General features: G+C 32.4%; 2 protein-coding genes across 9 annotated transcripts; one reads left to right on the forward strand and one right to left on the reverse strand.

Moving 5' to 3' along the window:
* Positions 1–253: 253 nt before the first annotated feature.
* On the forward strand, positions 254–10495 carry LOC143259607 (gustatory receptor 5a for trehalose). 6 transcript variants are annotated; one of them, XM_076522670.1, is made up of 12 exons: positions 257–1488; positions 2608–2736; positions 3220–3482; positions 3795–4026; positions 5790–5925; positions 6829–7028; positions 7102–7193; positions 7348–7568; positions 7964–8132; positions 8317–8406; positions 9523–9588; positions 9671–10495. In XM_076522670.1, exons 3-11 carry the CDS (start codon positions 3243–3245, stop codon positions 9574–9576), a joined length of 1434 nt encoding a protein of 477 aa, XP_076378785.1. In that variant the 5' UTR covers positions 257–1488; positions 2608–2736; positions 3220–3242; the 3' UTR covers positions 9577–9588; positions 9671–10495. The 6 variants fall into 6 exon arrangements, 5 of the variants coding, with proteins under 5 accessions (XP_076378785.1, XP_076378784.1, XP_076378783.1 ...); XM_076522669.1 differs by having other exon boundaries at positions 257–819; positions 1362–2736; XM_076522668.1 differs by having other exon boundaries at positions 257–819.
* Positions 10438–24190, reverse strand: LOC143259606 (gustatory receptor for sugar taste 64f). Of its 3 annotated transcripts, none has more exons than XM_076522666.1 (14): positions 23762–24190; positions 20274–20341; positions 19618–19765; positions 19103–19221; positions 18648–18842; positions 17364–17473; positions 17106–17276; positions 16018–16172; positions 14653–14815; positions 14177–14266; positions 13578–13670; positions 11003–11073; positions 10786–10810; positions 10438–10649 (listed from the first exon to the last, which is right to left on the reverse strand). In XM_076522666.1, the coding sequence occupies exons 1-12, from the start codon at positions 23857–23859 to the stop codon at positions 11053–11055; spliced, it is 1431 nt and encodes a 476-aa protein (XP_076378781.1). In that variant the 5' UTR covers positions 23860–24190; the 3' UTR covers positions 10438–10649; positions 10786–10810; positions 11003–11052. The 3 variants fall into 3 exon arrangements, with proteins under 3 accessions (XP_076378781.1, XP_076378780.1, XP_076378782.1); XM_076522665.1 differs by having other exon boundaries at positions 16018–16190; XM_076522667.1 differs by lacking the exons at positions 14653–14815; positions 16018–16172.
* Positions 24191–24890: the final 700 nt, after the last annotated feature.

The following is a 24890-nucleotide window of genomic DNA, read 5'->3' on the forward strand; positions in this document are numbered from 1 at the left end:
TCGTTCGTTAAAAGTTATTCTACGTCTCGAATTCTGTTAGTTACTTTCATTAAAAATCAGCAGGTGGAACTACCATAAATAGATAGCGGATTTTATGCATTTATGACAAAAATGAGTAGATACAATACAAAGTTATGAAGGCAAGAAGAATTTAATAATACTGTTGCACCATTTTCGACTCATTGAAATTATTTTTAACTGTGTACTTTAATGTGTACACTGCATAATAATTCTATAGGGTAAACAAGGAGTGGTGTGTCATACCCCAAGAACTTGAAACGGCTGTGATGTTTAAATTATTTATTATTATAGGTCTCAGAAAGTATCAAATATTTTGTAGACATTCTAAAGTAAGGGTCAACAACGTTTTTTAAAATTATAACTTATGTACCCGCAGTAAAAAACACGAAAAGGGATTCCTTTTACAACAATTCATTGGGGTGTCGTACACGCCATATGTACAGTAAAAGTTAAAAGAAACAATTAATTTTTATTCAATTACTGCTTCTCACAATCGATTGATGAAAATTTTTATTTTACATAAAGATCCGCAGTTTAATAATCAACATTATAGTGCGAGCAGCTAGTAGTATAACTACGTATCTGATCAGGCATGCATAGCGCAGGTCCGATTACACACTTCAGTTCTTCTGAATCAAGAAACTTTCCGAGTTAGTATCCGTCGGCATTCTCCTACAGTGAATCACTTTTTATTCCTGCAGAAAATTTTACTTGTTGCATTTGTTATTATCCTTTCCGATGGTAGAACGTGAACAAAGTGTGTTCTGCGACTAATTAATTTTACGAACTCTTTGTGCGGTAAGTAAAGAATTTATTTCAAAATCATGCAGTTGTAACGATCAGATGCTATGGAATCGATAATATTATGAACCGATAAGAGATAAAAAGTAAATCATTACCATTGTAGCAGTTAATGTGCAATTTCTGCAAGGTTGAGTTATATAAAGTCCTAGTAATGTGTGAATCACGTAACTTTTTTTCTGTCAATATTTTGTACGTTTCCAGTTTTCCAATCGAATACAACACAGTATTTTGTTGCCATATTATCTTAAAAACAAACGGTATGCAATCATATCATTCATTGTACTTTACACAGAACATTAAACTTGTTTAAAGAATTTGCATTGTGAATTTTGAATTTATGACGAAGCGCTCTCTTGGAAAATCTTAAAGTGTAAATTCAAATGAATATTTTAAGTTTGCTTTTTGTGGTGGCAGTATACTTATGCAGGAAAAATTCATCTTCATAACATCAAATATTAATAAAATCCTTGATTTTTGTGTCATCGCAAATCTTTCTCTAAAAACTTTCGTTAACTATAAGCAGTGCCTTGTTGCAGGTAGGTAATAGGACTAAAGTTGTGTATAAAAAACTTTGCGCGAGTTAACAAGACTTTAAAGTGTCAACACATTACTTCATATCCTGAATAAACATCCGTCGTCCTCTTTCCAGGAATATACCACATTGTTAGTATCGCTTGCGCCGAATGCGCGTCACGCTCGATATGGTAATTAATTAAAAAGCGTGTAAACGGGGAGAAATTGCGTAGCTACACCGCCCAGAATTTTTTACAAGTTCCCCTTTGTTGTTGGTCTTTGTAATTATAGTTGCAATTTAACAGGATATAACGATCGCGAACGGAAGCGTGTGATACCGGATTTATTCTGCAAAATAAAAAAAATGTCTCGTTTGCATGGTCATAAAGTATTGCGATTAGTCGCGTCACTACGTCTTATCAATACAGCCATCCTATTTGTAAAGGTACTTTTTAAAGCAATATTTAACCCCTTGCTCTATAATAACATGTTAGACTCGTTACTAAATATGCATGCTATTCGCGTATTTTAAATCAAAATCAAATTTTTCTCTCTTATTACTGATATTCAAAAATCAAAGTAAAAGTTGGCATATAATAAATTTATCTTTCTCGTTTATTAGAGATTTTATTAGAGAATTTATTAGAGACAAAGAAATTTTAATCAACGAAGCAGTGAAAGAAATCATAGTGCAAGGGGCTGAAGGATATTGCATAAAAATAAAAGTTACATATGAAATGGGAGTCCAATTAGAATTATTTATTTTATGATACAATACATAATATTACCGTGGGAAACGAAATCGCCAGTTTGGACTCGTTCAACGAGATGAATAAGTGAAGATGAAGAAAATCATCAGGGGGCGTATTCTATTTTAAACCATCCCGAAAACATGAATGAAACTAGCTCTGTTCGATTTAAATAGTCCTCACGTACAATTGTTTACAGTTAGAGAGCCAGTCAATAGGTTCAGACAAGGTTTATCAAGAAACGTTTTATTATTTCATCTGTAACTACATAAACAGAAGTATCCTTCTACTTGATTTTAGAATTTTTTAATTTGGACGCTTGTCGTCAATTTTATTTAGTCATTTTGTCATTTTCTCCTATCGAAGTTTTTAGAATTATAACTGTTCAAGATTATTTTTTCGCTTTTGTAATACTTAGTCCGTTAAAACTATTCTATAAGCATTATAGGTACTTAAAAACATTATACGATCCCTGAATATTATATCCCATTCCTTACTTATTTCCTGTATCTGTTACTAGACACGCACGCGTACAGGGATAAAAATATATCGCAGTATAATTTAGATGAACAACGATCTAGTCTCCGACAAATTGCCTTCTGTTAGAAATAAATTATTCAGATTGTTCAAACCAAATTGTTTGGAAGTTGTAAGTAATTTTATACTACAGTATAAATATTCACAATAGTTTTCCAATGTTTGCTCTAAAAAATTTAGATTCATTAATAATACTTATATAAAGATAAGTTAGTTAAATGGATAAAGATAAATTGGTTAATTTCAATTCCCGTCTTTTTATACTGTTCATTTTCAATTTAACTTTCTAATCCTTTCGGGATGTATGTCGCCATGTTGGCGACATCGATCTTAAAATTGTAAATAAATCATTATATTATTTAAGTAACAACTAATGTGTACGTATACATATCTTTTATATATAATCTATTCTTTGAGGACAAATATTTATAGTGTTTTAGTAAATTCTCGACCGTAATGGAAATAATTTATACATATACCGTGTTGAACAACAAAACTTTAAACAAGGGGTAAGGCAATAATAAGTTGGAAAACTATGATATAATTTCAAAAACCGTTTTCTACATCAGCATTTGTTAATTCCAAGTTTTCACAGGATTATGTCCGCATCAGAATGTAATGACTGTCAATGCGAATGTTTGTCACGCCATTCAAGTCATGTTTTTAAAGATGGAAATTGCTCTCAATGAAATTCCTAGTAGGACCAGAAAGTCAAACCACACACACACACAGAGAATTTGGCCGTTGGCTGTGCAAACAAAATATGACAACATTATCCAGGAAGCAAGGATGAATGATCAAACACATTTGTCTAGGGATGAGTATCAACATCGACGAAACTTCTCTCCGCATTCAAACGTGAGGATCTGCAATTTTCGGAAATTTTACCTAATGCAAGTGCTTGTATTTATTTGGGTGTTATTTTAATTTTAGATAATTTGAATTTAACATTTTAACTGTAATAATTCCCCTGACAGAGTGAGACAATTTTTGTTTCCTGTATGCCTTAATTTTCTTTCCTTTCTAAACATTGATGACAGAAGAATTAAATTTAGTTTCGATTTGGAAGAAATGGATAACACCTAATTTATGTTATCAAATCTTCATCACACGAGTTTCACTCGTTGTGTGTTTTATAGTGCAACATTATTGCCTTGTTTTATTCCACAGAACACGGAGAGTTTTCACTGTGCAATTGGACCTATTTTAAGCATAGCTCAAGTGTTTGGTGTATTCCCGATATCTGGAGTACGATCTCCATCACCATCGAAACTTCGCTTCAACATGGTTTCGTTTCTCACCATCTACAGCATTTGCACCATTATGATGATATTTTTTGCAACGGCCGTGTCGGTAATTTATATGCTGAAAACTTTGAACGCTGATACGTTTCATGTTCGTGGTAAGTATACGTTTCTTGCGTTTTTATAAGAGTTCCGAAGCGTTTCTGTATTCCAAGTTCTAATTTGATAGCAAACATGATTACTTGTTATCACATTTATTCACTGCATTTCGTGTTTCATGCGTGCGAAGGGAAAAAGCGAAAATTTATTAACTGTAATACAAACATTTTAATTGCATTTGCGACAGTATGTGATGGACTTCAATTCCATTAGTGATCGCATGTCCTACGATGATTAGTATTCTGAGGTTGTCCTGGGAAAACTGGATAAAACAGTATTTTAATTGGATCTAGCTGTCATAACTAGGCTGTAGATTTTTATGCAAAATAAAACTGTATTTCTCCTTTTAATAATTTCAATTTTTATCGTTTAATTCGTATCGTTTAATTTGTGATATTTATGGAAAATGATTTATGATATGGATATAACTAACTACAAGTAATACGATCTGAGTGGAATTAGAGGTATTTCCTCTATTATACGATTTCATTTTAATTAGCACTGAAACCGTTAATAGCTTTAATGAATTGAAAATAACGGATCATCTTAAACTGCGTAAAATAATGTAACTCACCCTTGCTATACAATAAAATCCGCAGTTTGCTCTTGAAAAAATGTTTATATTTCGAAAGAAAATATGCACAACGATAGACAGTTATGTTCTTCCAAAGAACAGGCGATAATTGTGGAAATGAAGAAGTTGGATCAAAACAAGGATTTGTTCGAAAAGTTTCACTAGCCTGCCAGAACATCAGTGCGCATACGATGAAAAGTGCGACAATTTTTGTGTTACGTACTAATAAATGCACCAGTGTGTCAGAGACATATGTTTAGGGATTTGACAGTCACGCGAACTATGATTCTATCTCGCCCACTCTCCACCGAGCCTGCTTACTCACCGAGTAAGAGACATAAAGCCGCAATTTTCTATACTGTCACGGATTCTTATCTAAAAGTCTGCGAGGTTGAACTACCCTGATTCCCGGAAATCATTTGTCCAGCGATTCGTTAAACAATATTACCGGATATCTCGAAGTTCGAAGTGTTGTCACATAATGCGTCTATAAGTCAACGCCTCCTGCAATGCGAAAGTGGCATCATTTTCTGTACCTCTCATGAAACTTTTATTTTAACCGCAGTGAATTTCCTTTGAAGCGTAATGAAATTGTTCCGGAACGATTCGCTGCTCCTGTACAAGTTAATGTCCAAGTACATAATTGGCTCAGCGATATAAAGAACTGAAAAGTTACGATTTAATAGAGCGATCCTCTAAACTCACAGATCTGAACTACTTAAAAAAGGTAGATGCGTTTTTGTAGTATACAATTCCTTTTATGCAAGTGAATGAAAAATAGGTAATATAATAAATATTTATAGCTCACAATTGATTTGATGAAATACAATTTCTCTTTCAATCCTCAAAGGTGCGTTAAGACTTTTTGGCTAACACAGTATGTATATATATATATATATATATATATTTAGCTGTTATTTAGTAATAATTATTGATAGTCTGTAGATTTTTGTGCGTGTTTGCAATCTTGTAAAATATAAGGAAAGATTGTACTTCATCAAATCAATTTTTGTGAACTATTTATTCCTTACGGTGGATGATACTATTCTTTGATCATATGGTATAAAAATATTTATTTATAAATGATAGAAGAAGAGAGAATCAACAAGACTTTGTAACGAATTTAATAGAAAGTTAAGAGTTTAATTTAACATAGAAATATTGTAATGACTATCGCACGTATTTCAGGTGGCATAGGTGTAGCAACGGTCGGCGCAGTATTCTATGGGAACAGCCTGCTGGGCTCGATTTTATTTCTCTGGCTATCTTCGCGATGGGCGTCCTTCCAATGCGAGTACAGAGCTATGGAACAATACATAGATAGGTCAATATCGTGCTCGTCCGCAGATGGAATGCGTGACATGGTTTATTACTAATCGCGTTGTTGGTCGATTATTAGCGGTCACGCGATTTTAGATAACTATTAATCGGAATTACGTACCGAAGGGAGAATAATTGATTTATTCACCGTTAGCACGACTGCGCATTTATTTACATACAGTGCCCATCCATCAAAATTGCTGTATATGTTCACGAGAACTCATATTTTTATAGGAAATTCATCGCAGTGGTGTGGCAGTTTTTTAAAATAGCACCAAACGATTTGATTTTTTTTGTAATCGTATAAAGATTAGTTTGGTAGACAATGCATGAACAAAATTTTTGCAAACATTGCAATTAGGTAAAAACACAATAAAAAACTAGAAAATCATATTTTTCAACTTTTTTATATGAGCATATAAGGAAAATTTAAACAATTCGTTTTTTAAGTCTTGGTAACTTATATGTATGCTCAGCGTTTGCTATAAGCTAAAAACAATTAAAAGATGCAAAAATCGCAGTTTTTCAAGACTTTCCACCAATGAAATCTACAAATGTAGACATCTTTCAATGCCTGTCGTTGGTCTCTGCGTGAACCGGTTTCGATAAAATTTTTCAGCGTGCATCTCAAAAAAATTCGACTCGTATCGTCCAATTTTAAAACAGTTATTTCATTTTAAAATGTGTCCACATATATTTGACCACGGTTGTGTATGTAAGAGAATAGGCTTGCATAGTATTACAATAGAGATTTAGTTAAAATGGAAGACTCGTAGTTTATCGTGAAGATATGTTCGATAATATTCTCATTATTGCTGATACTTGATTGATATTAAAAATATAGAAAGAGAATGATTTTGATTGTGTATGCGCATCTACGTAAGCTTTGTTTCCTTCTTTCGTGCAGCAATTGCGCAGAGAGAGTACCTCTTCGATGGAAATTCTTCTTCATAAGTTCTATAGTTCTATTGTTGGCACTCGTTGAGCATATTCTGAGCGTACTGAATAACATCGAGACCACTGAATGGAGCGAAAGGCACAACTCCACGTTTAGAGACTTTCTAGAAGTGTACAGTTTAAAATCGCATTCCTTTATCTTCGATATATGTAAGACTTTATTCTCTCGATATTATTGTAACGATTATAAACTTTACAGCACTGTAGCTTTTCTCGGTTTCAGTGGACTACAATTTTGTCTTTGGATTGTACATCTTTTTTGTGAGTAAAGTGGCGACTTTCACATGGAACTTTACGGATCTGTTTCTTATGCTGGTATATATTCGATAATTTCTAATGTGTAATTGTCTTTTAATACTATTATTATATTATTCTTTAGAGCATTTTATTTTTAGTTGTTAGTTTATGATTAAGTTCGAATATAATCAGTGACCAAATCAAATCTATTTTTGTTGTGTACAATTTTTAGATTTCCACAGGTTTGGCGGAAAGGTATAAGTATCTGAATAGGAAATTGGCGGTCACGGCGACAAATAGTCGAACGACTATTGGTTGGTGCGAGCTTCGCGAAGATTACGCTATCTTAAGTTGCATCGTGAAAGAAGTGGACAATTACGTTTCGCCAATAATTTTACTATCCTTCGCAAATAATCTCTACTTCATTTGTCTGCAATTATTAAATGGCCTTTCGTAAGTATATGTATTTGTTTTATCTTCCTATAGTGGCATAAGAATAATTATATTCATAAATAGAGTGCAGGTTTTATACACGAAATACATTCTTATGTTGCAACCTGCACAGAAGAAAATACATTTATTTATAAAATTTTCCAGAATGTGCTAAACTTTTAATTGTTGGGATGGATGTTATTTTTTACTCAGAAAAATATATTTGATTAAAATTCAAATGGAATAATTATTTTCTATACAAATTTTCAATATATATATATATATATACATATGTAGAGACAATATGGTAATTAGTCAAGTCAATATGGTTAGAAAGCGTAAATATTCAGTGTTTAATTAGTAGACCTTAATCAAAATTGCTTTACAAATTATTTTTAATCCGCTTTTGTTTTAAGAACTTCGGAGGACAGTACTATTCTAGAGACAATATACTTTTTTGGTTCATTCGCTTTCCTTATTGCTCGAACAGCCGCGGTTACTCTATTGCCTGCGAGAATATATGACCAGAGTAAACAAGCTTTACCATATTTGTACAACTGTTCAACGTCCAGCTACGGTATTGAGGTATAAATACGGTATATAAATATTTCCTTTTTAATATTATATAATTTTTCTACTCAAATAGTTATTTTCTCTTTCCTGTAGCTCCACTAAATGAAATAGTGATTATTATATACAAAATAGAAATAGATCTATTTACATTTTTCTAGCAATATTTTCAGTGATACAATAAAATGTTCTTCAACAGGCGCAAAGACTGCAATACCAATTGACTACGGACGATGTAGCGTTGACAGGACTGCGATTCTTCTCCATTACGAGAAATTTCATGCTTGCGGTATAACTACTTTATTCATACCCTGCATTTTCTCATTATAACCCAGCTATGTACAGGGTGTACAAGAAGTAAGAAAAAAAATTTGGTACATCATTTTTTTATTCGGGGTTCCGTTTTCGAGAAAATCGACTTTCGGTTTTCATCTTTGTAAAGGATTTAATTCTACCACAGTTGCCTTCGTACAAGATAGTATTTACAAACATTAACTGTTTCGAACTATCTACTATCCGTTGTTCAGTAGAAATCAGCTGAGAAAAGTGTAGGACCGATTCCCACCAACCCATCCATATTAACGTCCTCGCAGAAGTAGGGCGGGCGATCGAGACGCGCAACAGGAGTCAGGAGACGTAGAATAATCGAGACAAAATGATACAGACGCAACAATTACAAGATGCAAGAGCGTCGACTTGTCCGTAAAGCATTAACTTCAGATTCTTCTGACGAACACATGATTATTTGTAATTATTAATTACTAATTAGCATCTTGATTAACATTTCATTGCATTGTGCAGCAAACGTGCTGTACTATATACATATATTTTATATTTGTATTGTATCATATGATGTCTTACGCCTACGTTAACATACAACGTTAAGAACCTGATGGTAATATCGGGAAACGTGAAAATGAAACACAATGCATAAACTAAATGACGCAAGAAACAAGGGGCAAGGGGAATCAGTCGACCGCTGCACTTACTCTCTTCCAATTTTCAGACTTTTCATTATTATTAGCTAATTTACGCACTGAGCTAGAAACGTGATTGGGTGAAACGGGAAACCGATCCTGCTTGCTCCTCGCGTCGATTAACTTGTGGGTCTTCTCGTTTACCAATTCCGCGGAGCGAGCGGAATACTCCCCTAGCCTAAATAGCCTAAATTCTTTACAAAGATGAACAAACTTTAAAATCGATTTTCTCGAAAACAGAGCCTCGGATAAAGAAATGTTACACCAAATTTTTTTCTTATTTTTTCACGTAAAATCATTCCCCGCTTGGTTGTACTACGAATTCCGGCCCACCCTGTATACTTCTTTAGGTTCAAATTTCGATTTACTCTAATTTTGTTCTCTATTCATTATAAAGTTAAATAATCGAAACGATTTATTACTTACAGATGGCAGGAGCGATCATAACGTACGAGGTGGTGCTTTTACAATTTAACAAGTAAATAAATTCTGTGGTGCGTGTCACGTGGCTGTAAAAATGCAATGTTCAATTAAAAGTTCCTTTTGACCAAGCGATTTTATTGTCACATGTTTCAGTACCTCAATTCGTGAAGATGGCTTAAAAATTTGGTCGTTATCACCTTCCGGTGATATCACCAATGCTACGAGTGCCAAACCCAAGCATTAGAATCCGGAAAGCGGCAATTCAAGCTCATTACCGGAATGGTGGCTTTCGACCTTTAGGAGCGTCGTTGTTTGGCACACTAAAGTGTTTTATGAATTCACTCTATTTCTTCCGCACGTTTAACAATCTAAATTTTCTATATCATTGTTACATTGTCACGTTTCATGTGACACATCCTGTACATTGCCAATCATTCGTAATGCCATTTTTCTGGTATACAAGTATTTTATGATTCGTTTTTTTACTTTTTATATGCCACGTGTGCAGTGACTTTAAATACTTTTCAATTTTCTCTTTAAATCGTGTAATTTTGACGTTCAAGCTGCCTTCTTATCTTTAATTGTTCTCAAGATATTCAATCTTCAGTGGGTACTTAAATGTCAATGTAATATAATACAATTTTTTCCCACTTCTGATTATTTTACAATCTTGCAAAGTTTTATTAAAGCCAATAAAATATTTTTATTTTATAATTAAAACGAAATGTATGTATATACAGCACAGTGTTTTTGAATCTTTGAAACTAAATTATGAGATTCGTGTAGAGTTGATGTCATAAATATGTGTATTTATTAAATATGATTAGGTTTGAAGTAAGGAATATATTAATATTTTATATCGCTTTCGAGAGTTTAATGCCTCGTCTCTAGAAGCAAATTATGTGAACAGATACTCGATGTACATTTTTATCTACTTTATTATATATATAAATCACAATAAACAAAATGCAAAAAGTGGTTGAAAGTTTTTTCTTAACTATTGCTACAACAACAATCCTTTCCTCGCTCTAGTTTCACGCAAAGTATAATTTAAGACGTTCTGCAGTTTGTCGAGTTATTTAATGTCGATCTACACGTACAGTGGCAAAGATCAATCGTCCAGCAATCAATACTGCAATAAACAAACAAATCGATAATTATAACAAACGATTGTGTTCTTATCATATTTAAGCGAAAATATATTTTATTTTATTCACTTGATAATTTTATTAGCACTAATTTCTTATTTTCAATACGTAATATCTTACCTTCAGATTTTATAAGTAACTTCACCTGTAAATAATTAGTATAGTCATTGTTATAATCACACAATGATATTATATTTTATAATCATATAGTAATTTTTAATATATTTTGATATTCACTAACTCTCTTCTAATTTTAATAGTGCCTCCTTTCTTTAATGCTACACGTACATTGTTAAGTACGTCATCTGTATCACTTGTGCGTACAGTCAGTACATACCTATGCGTCGTAAACTGTAGACGACTTCTTTGCCTCGGGGTTTTGTCCATTCAAATCCCCTTAATCATGATCTATACAATCAAGTTGAAATAAACATTTGTTTAAGAGCTCGTTACTTAGAAATAATTATTACTGTCTTATTTACCAAAAGATAGTGTTATGTACATGAGTATTAACCTTTTCACCATCCCCCAGAGGAAAAGATACCACAACTATTTATATGTATTATTAGGTAATTGACAAATCCACTGTCAGATTTTTATATTAGTCCATGTGAACATAAAGAAAATGCGAAACCGTAGTTATTAAGTGTAAGTAGCTATCGTTTCGAGGATAACTTGAAAAACAATTTCAGTTGAGCATGAACTAATTGTTTTAGCAATTTTTTAAATAGCATTAGGAACGTGAAATATTTTCCACACTTTCCTGTCGTATTATTTTCCTAAAAGTTTATAAAATAGGAAAAGCTGATATTCCTGTTTTATGGGTAGTATAGTGACAAGGCTAAGAGTTATGGACGTATTATAAATTTTTAAGTACGTATTGAGCCCGTGTATTACAGTTATGGAACATTCCAGTCTTTATGTGTATGTATACATTGTGATATCAAGAACAATATTGGACAAATCCATACTTTATTTACAAACGAATGCTTCAATTATGATCTATAGGGTGTTTTGTCTAAGTGAGAATAGTGGAATATCTTGGAATGAATTGAAGTTACAAAAAAAGATATTCCTTCTAAAGTTTTTTGGCAGGACGGGACACATTATCTAGTATTAATAGTTTTTTTGTGGGTGGAGAAGCGAAAGAGATTTCTCTTTTTATTCAAAATATGTATAATAATTGGCACTCAGATAAATCGAGAAAGATACTACACGATATCGTTCTGAGTTCGATAAATAAATAAATAAATAAATAAATTGTACAGAGAACCGTATCGTAGTCATTTGATGTGGTCGACGCTGCTGTCTCTCGACCGTCGACCGATGATGTAGCACGTAAACATAAGCTAACAATTTACCTTTATTGAACTCAGAATCATAACGTACAGATTTTATTATTACTTCATAACGTGCGGATTCTTCTCAGTGCCAGCTGTTTGAAAAAATTGAGTTAACCTTGAAATTTATTTCACTTCTCCACCCACAAAAAAGTTATTAATACTAGATGATATGCGCTGTCCTACTAAATAACTTCTGTAGGAATATTTATTTTGCAATTTCAATTTCTTCCGGGATATTCCACTGTTTTCACTTAAAACAAAACACCCTGTATATATGTACATACGAAGACAAACATTTTTAATATTTTATCTACCGGCGGTTGTTTAACAATCTCTTAAAAGTCGACAAACTTTATAGTTTCTTCACTGATTCTCCTTCTTCATTAATTAAGGTCCTCCTTGATGTAGTATGGTCGTGGGAAAAATTACTAACGGGCTTCCGGTAGATAAAATGTTAAGGTGAAATGTCCAGTGAATCAAATATTAAGAACTTAGGCTGATTGTGGAAAGGATTATGGCATAATGCTCGTGCACCATTCGATGATGTTTTTGCTAGTATTTTACTTACATTGTTCCCAACTGTATTGCATATGGTGTGAATAAGTGCGACAACTATTAATAAAAATTCTTATTTATATATATGTATATGTATATATATTACGTGCATGCTTTTATTTTTTATTAACAAATTCGAGACAGACATTCTCAACAAATTATAACATGTAACGTATAATTTTTTTTATAAAAACAAAATCTCGTAAAGATTTTGCAAAATGGCGTGAAGAATTGTTATATTTACAAACAACAATTATGTTAAGCATCCGGAAGTTAGAAGCTTAATCAAAGTACATATATAACAGTTTCTAATGTAATAAATAGACTGCGGATTCTCGTGCAAAATCAAAATATTCTGTATCGAGTGTAAGAAGCAGAAGTCAAATAAAACTGAATTTCTTCTTTTATCAATTTGAATAAATTAAAAATAATGTAACAATATTCTTAAATTCCTCATTTACCCATTTGTACCATAAATCTATAAAATCCGCAGTCTAGTAATAAAAAATTGTCTTTTCTTGAATCGTGTACATACATATGTTAAGCGACTCCATGGACGAAACATGATTTAATTAATTTTATACATTCAATGACAATTTTTTCTTAGTGTAGAAAAAACCGTTCATTAATTCTCTGTCGATTCTTCCTACATTTTCGTTAAATTAACTAAATGGTTAATGATAAATATTGACTAGAAAAGGAATAGTGACGTCTTCTCTGTTCTTACAGGCTATGTATACACATAGTGTTTATAGTTACAGGCGGACAGAAACACAGTGAATGATAACAATAACAATCACAGTATAAGTGGGATGAAGAGCCAGTTGAATAATTGGCAGGCAATAACGTAACCCATAGAACATCGAACGTTGTATATACAGCAGCTTATGTATCGTTATGTCTCACATATGTATATGCATAGCAAATGAAAGACTCAGACGGAATGAGGGAAAATTGGAATCTTTTACGCTTTGTAAGCGTCTTGAAAGGTGCTTGAAAACGCGTTTACTTCACCTCACAAGCGTTCGTTACGTTCGCTGCGTCCATTTGCTGAGCGTAATTGAATTGAACGAGAACTAATTCGTAGGTGACTATAGTCCCTGCAACCTGTAACGTATTGTTGATCAGTAATGTCCATATTGTTGTAACGAGTTTTTTCCAGTAATGTTTAATTAACTTGGAACTAGCTTTTATAGCCCTAACAAGATTGGATTTATTTCAACTTCATACGAGTTCTATTACATAATACAATTTATGAATAAAGAAGTTTACTTCAAGTTCTTATAGAAATATTCTCATGATTTTTGTTACTGAAAAGAAAATTTAAATTGTAGAAAAAAAAGAACCAGCCATTTTAACTGGTTTGCTAGTTGCTAGCTTCTATCAAAATGTTCAAAATTCGTGTGTTTAGATCTAGCTTTTTGATAAAAAAAGTCGATTCAATAGCGAGACAATTAAATCATATCACAAAAAAAATTATCTAAAAATGCTGATGGGATAGAAAGAAAATTAAGAACGCTATCGTAACACGTGTAACAAAATATCCTGATCTGTATGATAAGGATCTATAGATAAATATATAGAGATACGGAATTATGGTGATTGATACGTACCGTTAGCACAAGGCTCCTGGTCACTGAGAAAAATTTCATGCCTGTCAAGCAAATACTGTCCGTCGTTACTTGGGTTAAGAATCTCATTACCTAACAAAATAGAAAAATTGATTTATGAAACATTTACGTGAAAAATTGATTCATGAAAAATTCTGAAAATACTTTTATAGTAAATATTCCTAATTTTATTAGGAATAAAAATTGTTTGCTCCTACTGCAAGAAACATCAGTTAAATAGAAATTGATTTTTTCTTCCAATCGAAGCGATAAATCAAAAAAACAACACAACAGCATTCATATCCGTCAAAATGCGTAAAATCCACAAGCTATTGGGATTAAAAGTAGAAGTAGAAGTAAGTGTAGATAGATTAAAAACATATTGGTTCGAACGAAGTCGATTATTTAATAAGTCAACAATGGACCATCTTTAAACTCGATAATACATATTTATAGCAAAAATCAAATGGAAATCGTACTTCAGTAGAAAAACTGCTTCCAGATACGCTGTACAAAATTGGTGCCGGGAGTAAGGATTCGTCATGAATCGATGCAGCATACAAAGAAACCAACGTTGTCCTGGCCAACAGGAAGCCAAAGGAAAATCCGAAATAAATTTGTTCAATAATGCCTCGCATCGGACTGTTTTAAAACATTCGGAATTAATTACATTTCATTAAAGGAGATTGGAAAATAATAAAGCAGCAGTATAAAAATGACAAGCGACCGAAGCAGACGAGAACAATGAATGAACGAAATAATGAAGGAAGGTCTATGCTAAATACGAACAAAGCTGTTTATCCTGAAATTCATAAAATTTAATTGGATTCGATCACTACGTACAGTGAGCCACAAAAGTGCTCGCTCACCTTTTAAAACGCAATTTTTTGAGAACTGAGCTAAATGACTTGCATTTTTTTTTAGATGACAGAGGGACTAGTCTATTAGATGATGGCTAAAAAGCTTTTCTTTAATTTTTCCATTACTTGGAATGAAAAGAATAAATTAAGAACCCTCGTTTTTTAACTTTTTTATCTGAGCTTATTACGATAATTTAAAACATGCCATTTGCAGATCTCGGTAACTTATATGCGTGCTGAAAATTGGATCGACATCGGTTAAACCAGAGTCGAGATACAGGCGTTGAAGGATTTTAAAAACGTTTGTTTTGACGCACACTTTTGTGGATCACTGTAGGTATTACACTTCAATTATTCCAGCATAATATCTATTATTCCAACAGATATTCATATTTTTCTGCGAACTGCCAGCAGGTAGAAGTCCAAATTAAACTCGATTTGATTGTTCCATTGTAAAGAGACGGACGAAATATGCAAAATAAAAATTTTCTTAACGAATTGTCGGGAATGAAAATATATCTCTATTTTTAATAATTTCAATAAATTACTTAGACAATTATAGCATAAGTTCATAAAATTCGCAGTCGAATTATCACTTTGAGACTAAACCTAATACTGCATTTATTAAAAACTTTCGCGATTTTTATTATAATATATGCTTAGATTACAAGATTTATTCAGTCATTTTAATTTATGGAAGAGTCTTTACAATTTCAGCAACTTTAAAACAAGAACTGCGTTAATAACTGCGATAACGAACGTTTCAACCGGTTCGGTAGGTTTAATGTTAAAAGTAAGAAAAAAGTTAAAATAGAATAAAAGCGTGAGATAAGTATTGCACGAGCGAGGACATAGAGGATCAAGGTAGATCAAGGTTTCGTTTGCGGACCATGAAAGTTGATTGCAAAAAGGTGGAAATAAGATGCGTCGAATAAAGCAACATCGCGAATTGCGCATTTAATATTTATTGTTCGCAATGCGTACTTGAATGAGAAGAGAAGTTGTATGCAGATGAAGTAGAGATCGGTGGCGAAGGATAGAAGAACCATAATAGAGATATGAGAGTCCAATTGCCTCGTCAAGCTTGCCAAGTGGTTATAGTCACTTCTTGCTTCGGCCCACCACCATTCTGGCATCGCCTTAACAATGAAATGATACTAACGACCAAGATTCGTTATTAGGAATGATACTAAGGTTGTTCCACCGCTGTTGACATTATATTAACTGCACAGTGAGTTATATCGCAATTAAAAATGAAATCAATATTTTTAGCAGTTGAATACGTGCTTGGTAAGTAATTATCAAAACACATGTATTTATATTTTATTAATTGTCGGTGTTGGCTATCAGTTTTATTGGTACGTGTAGATTATCAATATTTTTATGGATTGATTATTATGTTCGAGATTAAGTTTTTGGTATGTTTTTTGAATATAGTATTATGAAATTAACTATACATTTTTTAAATAAGAAAGAGGTTATATATATACTATCTGCTTAGAAATAATCAAATAAATTCAAAATAGACTTTTCTTTTTAAAAGATATGGGATTCTATCTTTTTTTTATAGCAGCCTCTACTTTTTTATAGCAAGCTCTGTAAAAAATAGCTATTATTAAAGTCGTCAGATTTTTATGATAAAATAATCTGTCCAAAGTAAATGATATGAATACGAAGAGAATGTACAAAAGTTAATGAGTCAAGCGATTGGAGCAACATAAAAAACTATAAAATAGAAAATATGTTAATATAGGGAAGATGTAATGAATGCCGATGATATAAAATATTAATATATTTTTAGTAAAAGCAGACACAAGATGGAAATTAAATGAATTTTGCTAATGAAATATTTAGATCTCTTAATATTCCATAACTTCCGTAAATTCCGTGAAAATGATTAAAGTCCCCCTATGTCTAAAATCTTGTTTTTTATTTTCCATTGTGAAAGAAATGCACTAAGATTATTTTTATTGTTTATTATTTTAATATTTAAAAGTTCGCTATATAGATAGAACTTCTGTTTTAAATAACGCTAAAGGTATGGTATTAAAATTTTCAAACATACAACGTACCTTGCCTTTTATTGAGGACAAACGATTGTTTAATTGGCGAAATTGCTCCACCAAAGCAATGCTGATTAGAATAAGGAACAGGTCGACGAAATTCCAAGAGAATGTACTCAAAACGTTGATGAGATCCACTAAAATTCCCTTCCACAAGCTGTACGAAATCGTAGAGAATACCTGAACGGAAATGTCATTTAATAATAAACTTTTCAATTAATATTCGTATTTGTTTTAAATTTATTAAAAACTGAAATGCCTTTTTACCTGTGGAAACTGGGACTGGAAATAAATCCCAACAACATCTGAATTGCCCTGAAAAATTGCACATTCTTGGGCTCTAATTGAGCCATGAAGAATGGAGAAGGTATGCTCGACTACAAACACGTGCAACAATTTATTAAACATCAGGGAACAACAATAAAATCTATTTTTGTGTACTTATTTGTATGATAAAAGTTTGTACTCATGTAACTGGATTTTTTACCAAATTTAATGTATTACACTCTTCACTGCGTTACTAAAATACATTTTACTACTATGTATTTCAATTAAAATGTCGAAGTGCTTGAAATTTCGAAAAGTGTAAGCTTGAGAAATAATATCTTAGTATCTTAATAATTGCTCCTTTAAAGCAGACATTAATTTTCTTAGGCATGTTCTTGTATGATTAAATAAAATTGAGACATTTTAGCTTTGAATATCAAATTACTCACTGTGTTTAAGTTAAAACATATTTGCCAGCAAAAGTTAAGAAATATGTTATAGGGTAATAGGATAAAAACTTGTATTGTATCAACGAAAATTTTAATTTTATTATTTCATAATTTTTTATTTCTATTGCCTTTTCTGTTCATCGTATGCACTAAATAAAACAATGCTCGACTATAATACGTACTTTGAATTTAATAGGACGTATATTTATTAAAATACCATATTTTACTCAAATGTTAACGATGTGTAAAGTTTCTTAACTTTTGTCAGAAAATGTATTTTTAATGTAAATCGTAGTACTTGGAAGTCGAAAAATTTTTAACTGTGAGAATCTATTCGAATAATGCTACTTTTGTGGGATACAGTTAGCCTAGTGCGGATGACCCAGATATTTGCATCGAGCAGCGAGGCGCCAATTAAGAGTTCAGTCCTGAGAGACTTTCATGGTCAAGTACTTTGTAGAGGCTACTCCGACGAATCTGGCTACACGTTTTCAGAATATTTAACACGTAGCCACGTGCACCACTGGTGCATAGTGAGCCAGAATTGCGATAAGCTAGGTAAAAACGAATTTTTGACTTCCTTCAAAGTCTATGAAAATTTGATTAGTTATTCTTAAAAGTTCAAAATATTGGATAATCTAGACAGAATTTTGAAAATTGACAAAAATTCTTATCCCAGAAAAGTTGCATTTCTAAACAGAATTCCTAAATTCTTTCCAGTTACACGACCACTTATTGGACAATCTATAAATTATCAAGAGTTTAGAGAAACGCTTTGGAATCACTAAGATTTGTCTGAAATATGAATTACTCCGCTAAGACGATTCTCACTTACCCAAAGCAAATATCATCACTATTACGGTAACAATCTTGAATTTGGTGGATAAACTTGTTTTCGACACTTTTCTATGTCTGATGGAAAATTCTTTTTCGAGCTTCTCCCATGTCAGCATTAATGAGGGCCATTGCATTGCCAATTTTAAGAAAAGGAATGATGCAATTAAATTCGTTCCATTGAATACAAAGGTGGCTAGTTCACAATTAAAAAGTAGGTTGTTAATTTCGTGACACAATTAATCAGCCGGATGTTACACGATTGAACTTTCAATAATCCTACAATTCATTTAATTTTGATATACATAACAAGCTTCATTTTATTATTTTTATATTATTGTAAACCACAATTTGCCAAACAGTGATTATAAAAATGGAACCATTTTAGAAACAGCAATAAACTAGTATGATTCATCAAGAGTTCGTCGTAGTAAATCAATAATCATTTTTCCTTACTCATTTTCGTGGAATTTACTCCCGTTGAGACCATCCTCATTATGTTAAAAATCGTCAGCAATATCAATCCAAACAGTGATATCGCACAGTATATGATTTTAGGACTACGCCAGGTAAATCTGAACAAGCAGATGAATCATTATTAATAATCTAGTCTTTAGCAGACTCCGGAATTTTATGCAAATGTATTTTTCGTTATTTTTATATTATAAATCGCAAACAATGCATTGGTTAGAGACATATCCTCTTTATTTATTGATATATATAATAGATTTTGCATACATCTTGCATATTCTTTGCATATTTACTGCATATATAGTGCACGTACCTGCATAAATTTCCGCAATCTAATCGTTAGTGACTGCATAATTCATCAAATTACATAATATTGTACAAGCTGAATAACTAAAACTACCGTATTTAATTGTAAGCAATTGTGTGTAAACTTTGACGAGATGCATTTTAATATTCACCTGAAATAATTCATTTCTTATTACCTAAGAGAAGGAAATTACCTGAGACATGACGCATCGGGTGTGTTAACGCCGGATACCGGGAACATGGAAAAGCATTGGGCCAACATAATGATTGGTCTCATAGACGCGTGTAAACTGTCACTTTGTGGATCGAAAGTACTGGCGGGGGACATTGTTGGGCCTGACACTAAAAATGGTGTTCAGCAATTAAAATAGTACAGGAGAAAAGTAAAAAAATTGCTTTGTCAAAAAGAACAAACCAAATTCTGTAGCGTAACGTAACTTAACAATCTATTTAATATACGGTATGTAATTGAAGTACAATAATATCGTTTCAAATAACAATTTCAGAAGACGTTGATACATTATAACAATGCGAATAATATGTCAATATAAAAAATACTATAAAAAGTACTATTAGAAAACGGTAAATAAAGTGTTGAATATTATACAAGATGTATTATATAATCAAGTGCGAAATGTTTAACTCCTATAATTCTCTTTAACTCCTAATAAAAACAGTACGTATAAGCAGTTCTTCATTTTGTTTCCACGTTAAGAGAATTTTCGTGATTTATTTGTGAAACTTGACTCTCTGTACCTACGCGATTTAAATTACGGTGATTGATATTATTAATCACTATTTCGTGACCTGATTCACAAGATATGCTCGCGGCGAAAGTTTGGCGACTTACTTTCAGTGGCCACCGAATTGGACTTGAGACTGTCGAATTTGCGGAACGTGGCAATGTCCCTTGGCGATCTGAAAATATCATTAGCAACTAGGTACACAACAAATGACCACTCACGGAAGCACGTGACAATTAACTGATTATGATGGGCAATGTGAACGTCAATATGAATATGGCGAAGCGTGTAGCACGTCACAGGCACTCGCGTTGGTTCACGAAATAACAGGGATCGCGAATCGGTTTAGATGCGATTGTTTTCTGATGAATTTTCGACCGCATTGATCTATGAACCTTGTTTGCGGCGCGTCGCGATCGACAGTCTGCACGACGCAGGATCGCATCGCGTATGGAAGATAAACTCGTTATTTCAGAGTTTTATCATGCGTTAGTGGTAAAGGGTGGAGGGTGTTCTATACACGGCGGAAGCTCAATAAACGTCTGCTTGTGCCATCATCGGGAATGTCGCGTCGATTTTGTAGGACCTTGCACGCAAATATAGCACTTCAGGATGGAAAATGATTTGTTTCACCATTGTGGAGCTTTCCTCATGTTGCTAGATACTTTCTTACATTATCTAAGGAATACTAAATCTGGAGTAAATAGGAGTTTGTTATTATTAAAGAGTTCTTGTAGCATAAGAGTTAAAAATAATTACTGTCTTTGAAAAGAAATTATAGTTACAGTTACTGTAACTATTATTTTATAATTATAATTACTGCAATTACAAAAATGTTTTAATCAAGAACTTCTTGATAAACTTCTTTATTCAAGGAAATACAAGGAACACCCTGTATAACTATAAATAGATAATAGATCCAATCTTGTGATTACTACGAAATAACATGCATTAATCGGCTTCAGAGCTCGGTAATTCTAGTGTGAACGATCAAATGGTCAAAGTGCTAAATTTTAAATGAACGAAGGTGAAAGTAATTAGTAATTAATAAAATTATATCATGGATCTTATCATAAAGCTACGTTTTCCCAATAGTCTGCCATAAATATCTGGATCAAGATCAAATTTATATTGTATTATAACAAGTAAGACGAGGATGTTTATAAGGATACTCCCAAGATATTTCATTTGTAGATAACATGCTGTTGATTGAAATGAAAGTGGGACGAAGATAATGGGCGTGTAAAGTGCCTCATAAACAAAGAAGATATTCCTCAAGTTAACACTGCGAACTTTTCAACGAAAGGACAATTTGTCTATTATATAAATATGTTGTCCTTCAGACAATCTTCATACGATCGCTACGATATCGACACTGCAGAAGGTATTGTTGCAACTAAAATGCTCGTTAGCACGCATGTTGGTCTTTTACGCTAGACTAACGATTCAAAAAAATTAATCCCCAGAGGTTATTTAACAGAATTAACATGTTATGCATTGATGAGGTTGTATTATCGTTTATAGTAATGGAATTAAACTATACTGTGCCGTTCAAATGGAATTTCTTCTAGAAATGTGGGTAATCTTGAAATTTAAGTATGACTTGCTCTTTCACACAGACTATTGTTAAATATAATTTTTATTTCCACGAGTCCTAGGTCGTAGAAGGTTGTAAAAAGTTCAAGGTTATCTTTTGGATGTATTTACGTAAAAAAAAAAAAATACAATATTATTCTGATAGAGAATTAGACAATTAAGCATCTTTTTAAGCGTTCTGGGATTAAGAGCAATGTTCTTGGTGTATTTTTTAATTTCCACTAAAAGTACCCTTTTTTTAGTAGTATTAATAAACGGCAAAGATCATCGCTATTTACGATAGTATAGACATTTAAGAACTACAGGATCAACGTTACTCAGATTGCAAGTTCAGAACTATTTTTTGACTTTAAATACTATAAACTGTTTGATTCCTTTCCATCTGCGTTATAGAATGTATTTCATTAAAATGTGACATTATGAACGGAATTTCACTTGTTCAATTAAAAGTTAAAAGAATCCAACTCTGACACCTACAAAACAACGGGGTGTAAAAGTATTTCCACTTGTGAAACCATGCAAAATACGCGGGTCTGTAGTTTTCTGACACCTACAAAACAACGGGGTGTAAAAGTATTTCCACTTGTGAAACCATACAAAATACGCGGGTCTGTAGTTTTCGCTTCAAAATAATGGGGGAGCAGATAACGAAGCGATAATAACTGTCGCTGTGATACGAATAAGTAATGAAGACTTGCGCTAGGTTTGCATCTCTATCGTATGATCTTGGCTGAATGATCTACCAGCGATAATCGCCTATTGACATAAATCTAATGGGTTTCCTCGTATCCGCATAGTTAACATGTGCCGCAAAACAAACAACCCTCCAACCAATAGCGAGAGTCGACTGCGATTTTCATAACAACCTCACCCGTGCGAACCGATTATGGTTATGACGAAAATATGGTTGATTCATCTTCGATTCCAATGCGAGCCTTTTTTTTCTCGAATAAACTAAACTAAATGTTTGCGTTTAATTTCTCTCAGAAAGATATCATTTTAAATTTAAATTATTGTAGGAGATGGAAGGCAGATTAATTTCGTTGCCGGGTATGGTCGTCTTGTTTTGAGTCTATGCTTTGTCTGATTTTCATTGTACTCCAAATCAGTGATCGTGAAAATGGTTTTTCGTTTGGAGATAATACGAGCGCTTTCGTTTGAAGTTCAATTTTGAGATTTTTTTACTTGGATCACTTTTTCACGATTGTCAACAAAAATTGTGCGATTGACGCGATGAATTCACCTATAGAGTTCATTGGAACAATACACTGCGTTTATAACGAGATCAATCATCGCTGCTGATGTGTGCGTGACTCGTAATCATTATCTAAAGCGAATTGCACAGCGACGATTAATAGTGTATTTTAATAATATACGGAAATATTGTTTTACTACGGATGGCTATTTTGCACAAAATATAGTGCACCTGCTCTGTACTCCTTCAACAAAATAAATGAATATTCAATATGTTCTTTAATGAATTGTTCAACAGCAGTGGCAATTTCACTCGTGAGCCAAAATATATCTTCACTAATATAACCTAATTACTTCTTTTGGAATGTGCATTTAAAAGAAAATTATTAAACTTTATTTAAATATATAGCTCAGGCATTAAAAAGTATTAACATTGCTAATGAAATTTTCAATTAAGAAAATTGAAATACTATAATTTTCATACAATATAATAAACTCCTAATCAAACTCGAAAGTAAAGTAGAATTCAATCTAATTGCATTAAATGAAATTGCATTCAACATTTACTGTTTATTCGTCTAAATTAAATGGGACATTCTTAACTATTTGTTGTCAAAAATATATTTATCTGCCTCCGAGCAAAGCTAATTTATATTTCTTGTGGTCATTAACTTCTTGTTAGTACAGTAATTTACAAATACACAGTATTGTTTCGATAAAAACTTGATATAAAAGTTAACAAGGATCCAGATATTAATGAAACCGCCACGATAATCAAAAATGTGAAACCACTATTTATACGTACCCGACATTGATCGACATAATATTTGGTGTTTTCGCGATCGACAAATTAATAGTCCGCATTTTGTTCAGTATCGCTTTTGTGCCACTATACTTCGACATATTTAAGTGAAATTAAGATCATTGTAGTCTACATAACAGAATTAAATTGTACACCGATTACTATCGACTCAGTAATAATTAATCAGATCTGTTCAGTGCATTTGAACGGTAATTTTTGCAAACACGGTGCGTTCTATATTGTTCGAAAATGCAAACAGATGATCGAATAATCAAAAGAATAATTTAAATATAACGATTCGATATAAATTTTAAAATAAACTGTTACGTAAAGCGGTATGTTAATCGAGGCCAGAGTAATTCAAATTGATTGAAATGTGGAAAGTGAGTTTGCAACGCGGCAGCGAGGAGTCTCGAACTCGTTCCGTTGAAGAACGCGTCAGAAAATGAACTGAGGTTGCACGGGACGACTGCATCGGGTATACACTTATATTGTTTATACAGCGCCTCTATAAACTATGCCAGAGAAATAACAGATATGCACCGCTTCATAAAGGTTTATATATGGACGGACATTTGACATACTGGCGCGAATGGTGTTCAATGGATGCTCACCCTATCGACTGGTTCTCAACTTCATGGTATGTTTATGCATTAGAAAACATCTCAAAGTGTCCGATGAAAAATTTTTCTTTCGACGGATAAAGATTTCCAATTTTTCCAAGCATTGATTATTTTAAAGCATGGCTTTTTAAGTTCCGTTATTGATAACTACAGGAAAATTACTAAACGTCATTTTGCTTTTATCTGACATTTCTTTCAGAAAGTAAGAAGTGTTTAAAAATTGATACTGGACGGTTAAGAAAATTTGTTTTTATTTCATATTTTTATTTCATTGTCATAGAGTACAATTTATATATATTTCTTAATAACAATAAAATTTCGTTTTTTATTGAAATTGAATATTTTTCATTTTCTATATTTTGCATATTTTATATTTTTCGAAAAATAGTATTATAATATACATATAATATATAATAATATATATAATTATAATATATAAAGAGACACTCTACAATAACAGTGTATTATAAAATTAATTATATGATTAAATATTCAGTAATTTATTCTGA

This window comes from Megalopta genalis, chromosome 6 (genome assembly GCF_051020955.1).
Source record: "Megalopta genalis isolate 19385.01 chromosome 6, iyMegGena1_principal, whole genome shotgun sequence".
NCBI lineage: Eukaryota > Metazoa > Arthropoda > Insecta > Hymenoptera > Halictidae > Megalopta > Megalopta genalis.

Coding starts and splice junctions, on each gene's coding strand:
- LOC143259607 (XM_076522670.1), top strand. CDS start 3,243: ATGACTGTCAATGCGAATGTTTGTCACGCCATTCAAGTCATGTTTTTA. Junction 4,027..5,789: donor TGATACGTTTCATGTTCGTG/GTAAGTATACGT, acceptor CACGTATTTCAG/GTGGCATAGGTGTAGCAACG. Junction 8,407..9,522: donor CGAGAAATTTCATGCTTGCG/GTATAACTACTT, acceptor TATTACTTACAG/ATGGCAGGAGCGATCATAAC.
- LOC143259606 (XM_076522665.1), bottom strand. CDS start 23,859: ATGTCGAAGTATAGTGGCACAAAAGCGATACTGAACAAAATGCGGACT. Junction 20,342..23,761: donor ATTATGTCGATCAATGTCGG/GTACGTATAAAT, acceptor TGATATTTTCAG/ATCGCCAAGGGACATTGCCA. Junction 17,474..18,647: donor AGTGATGATATTTGCTTTGG/GTAAGTGAGAAT, acceptor ACGTGTTTGTAG/TCGAGCATACCTTCTCCATT.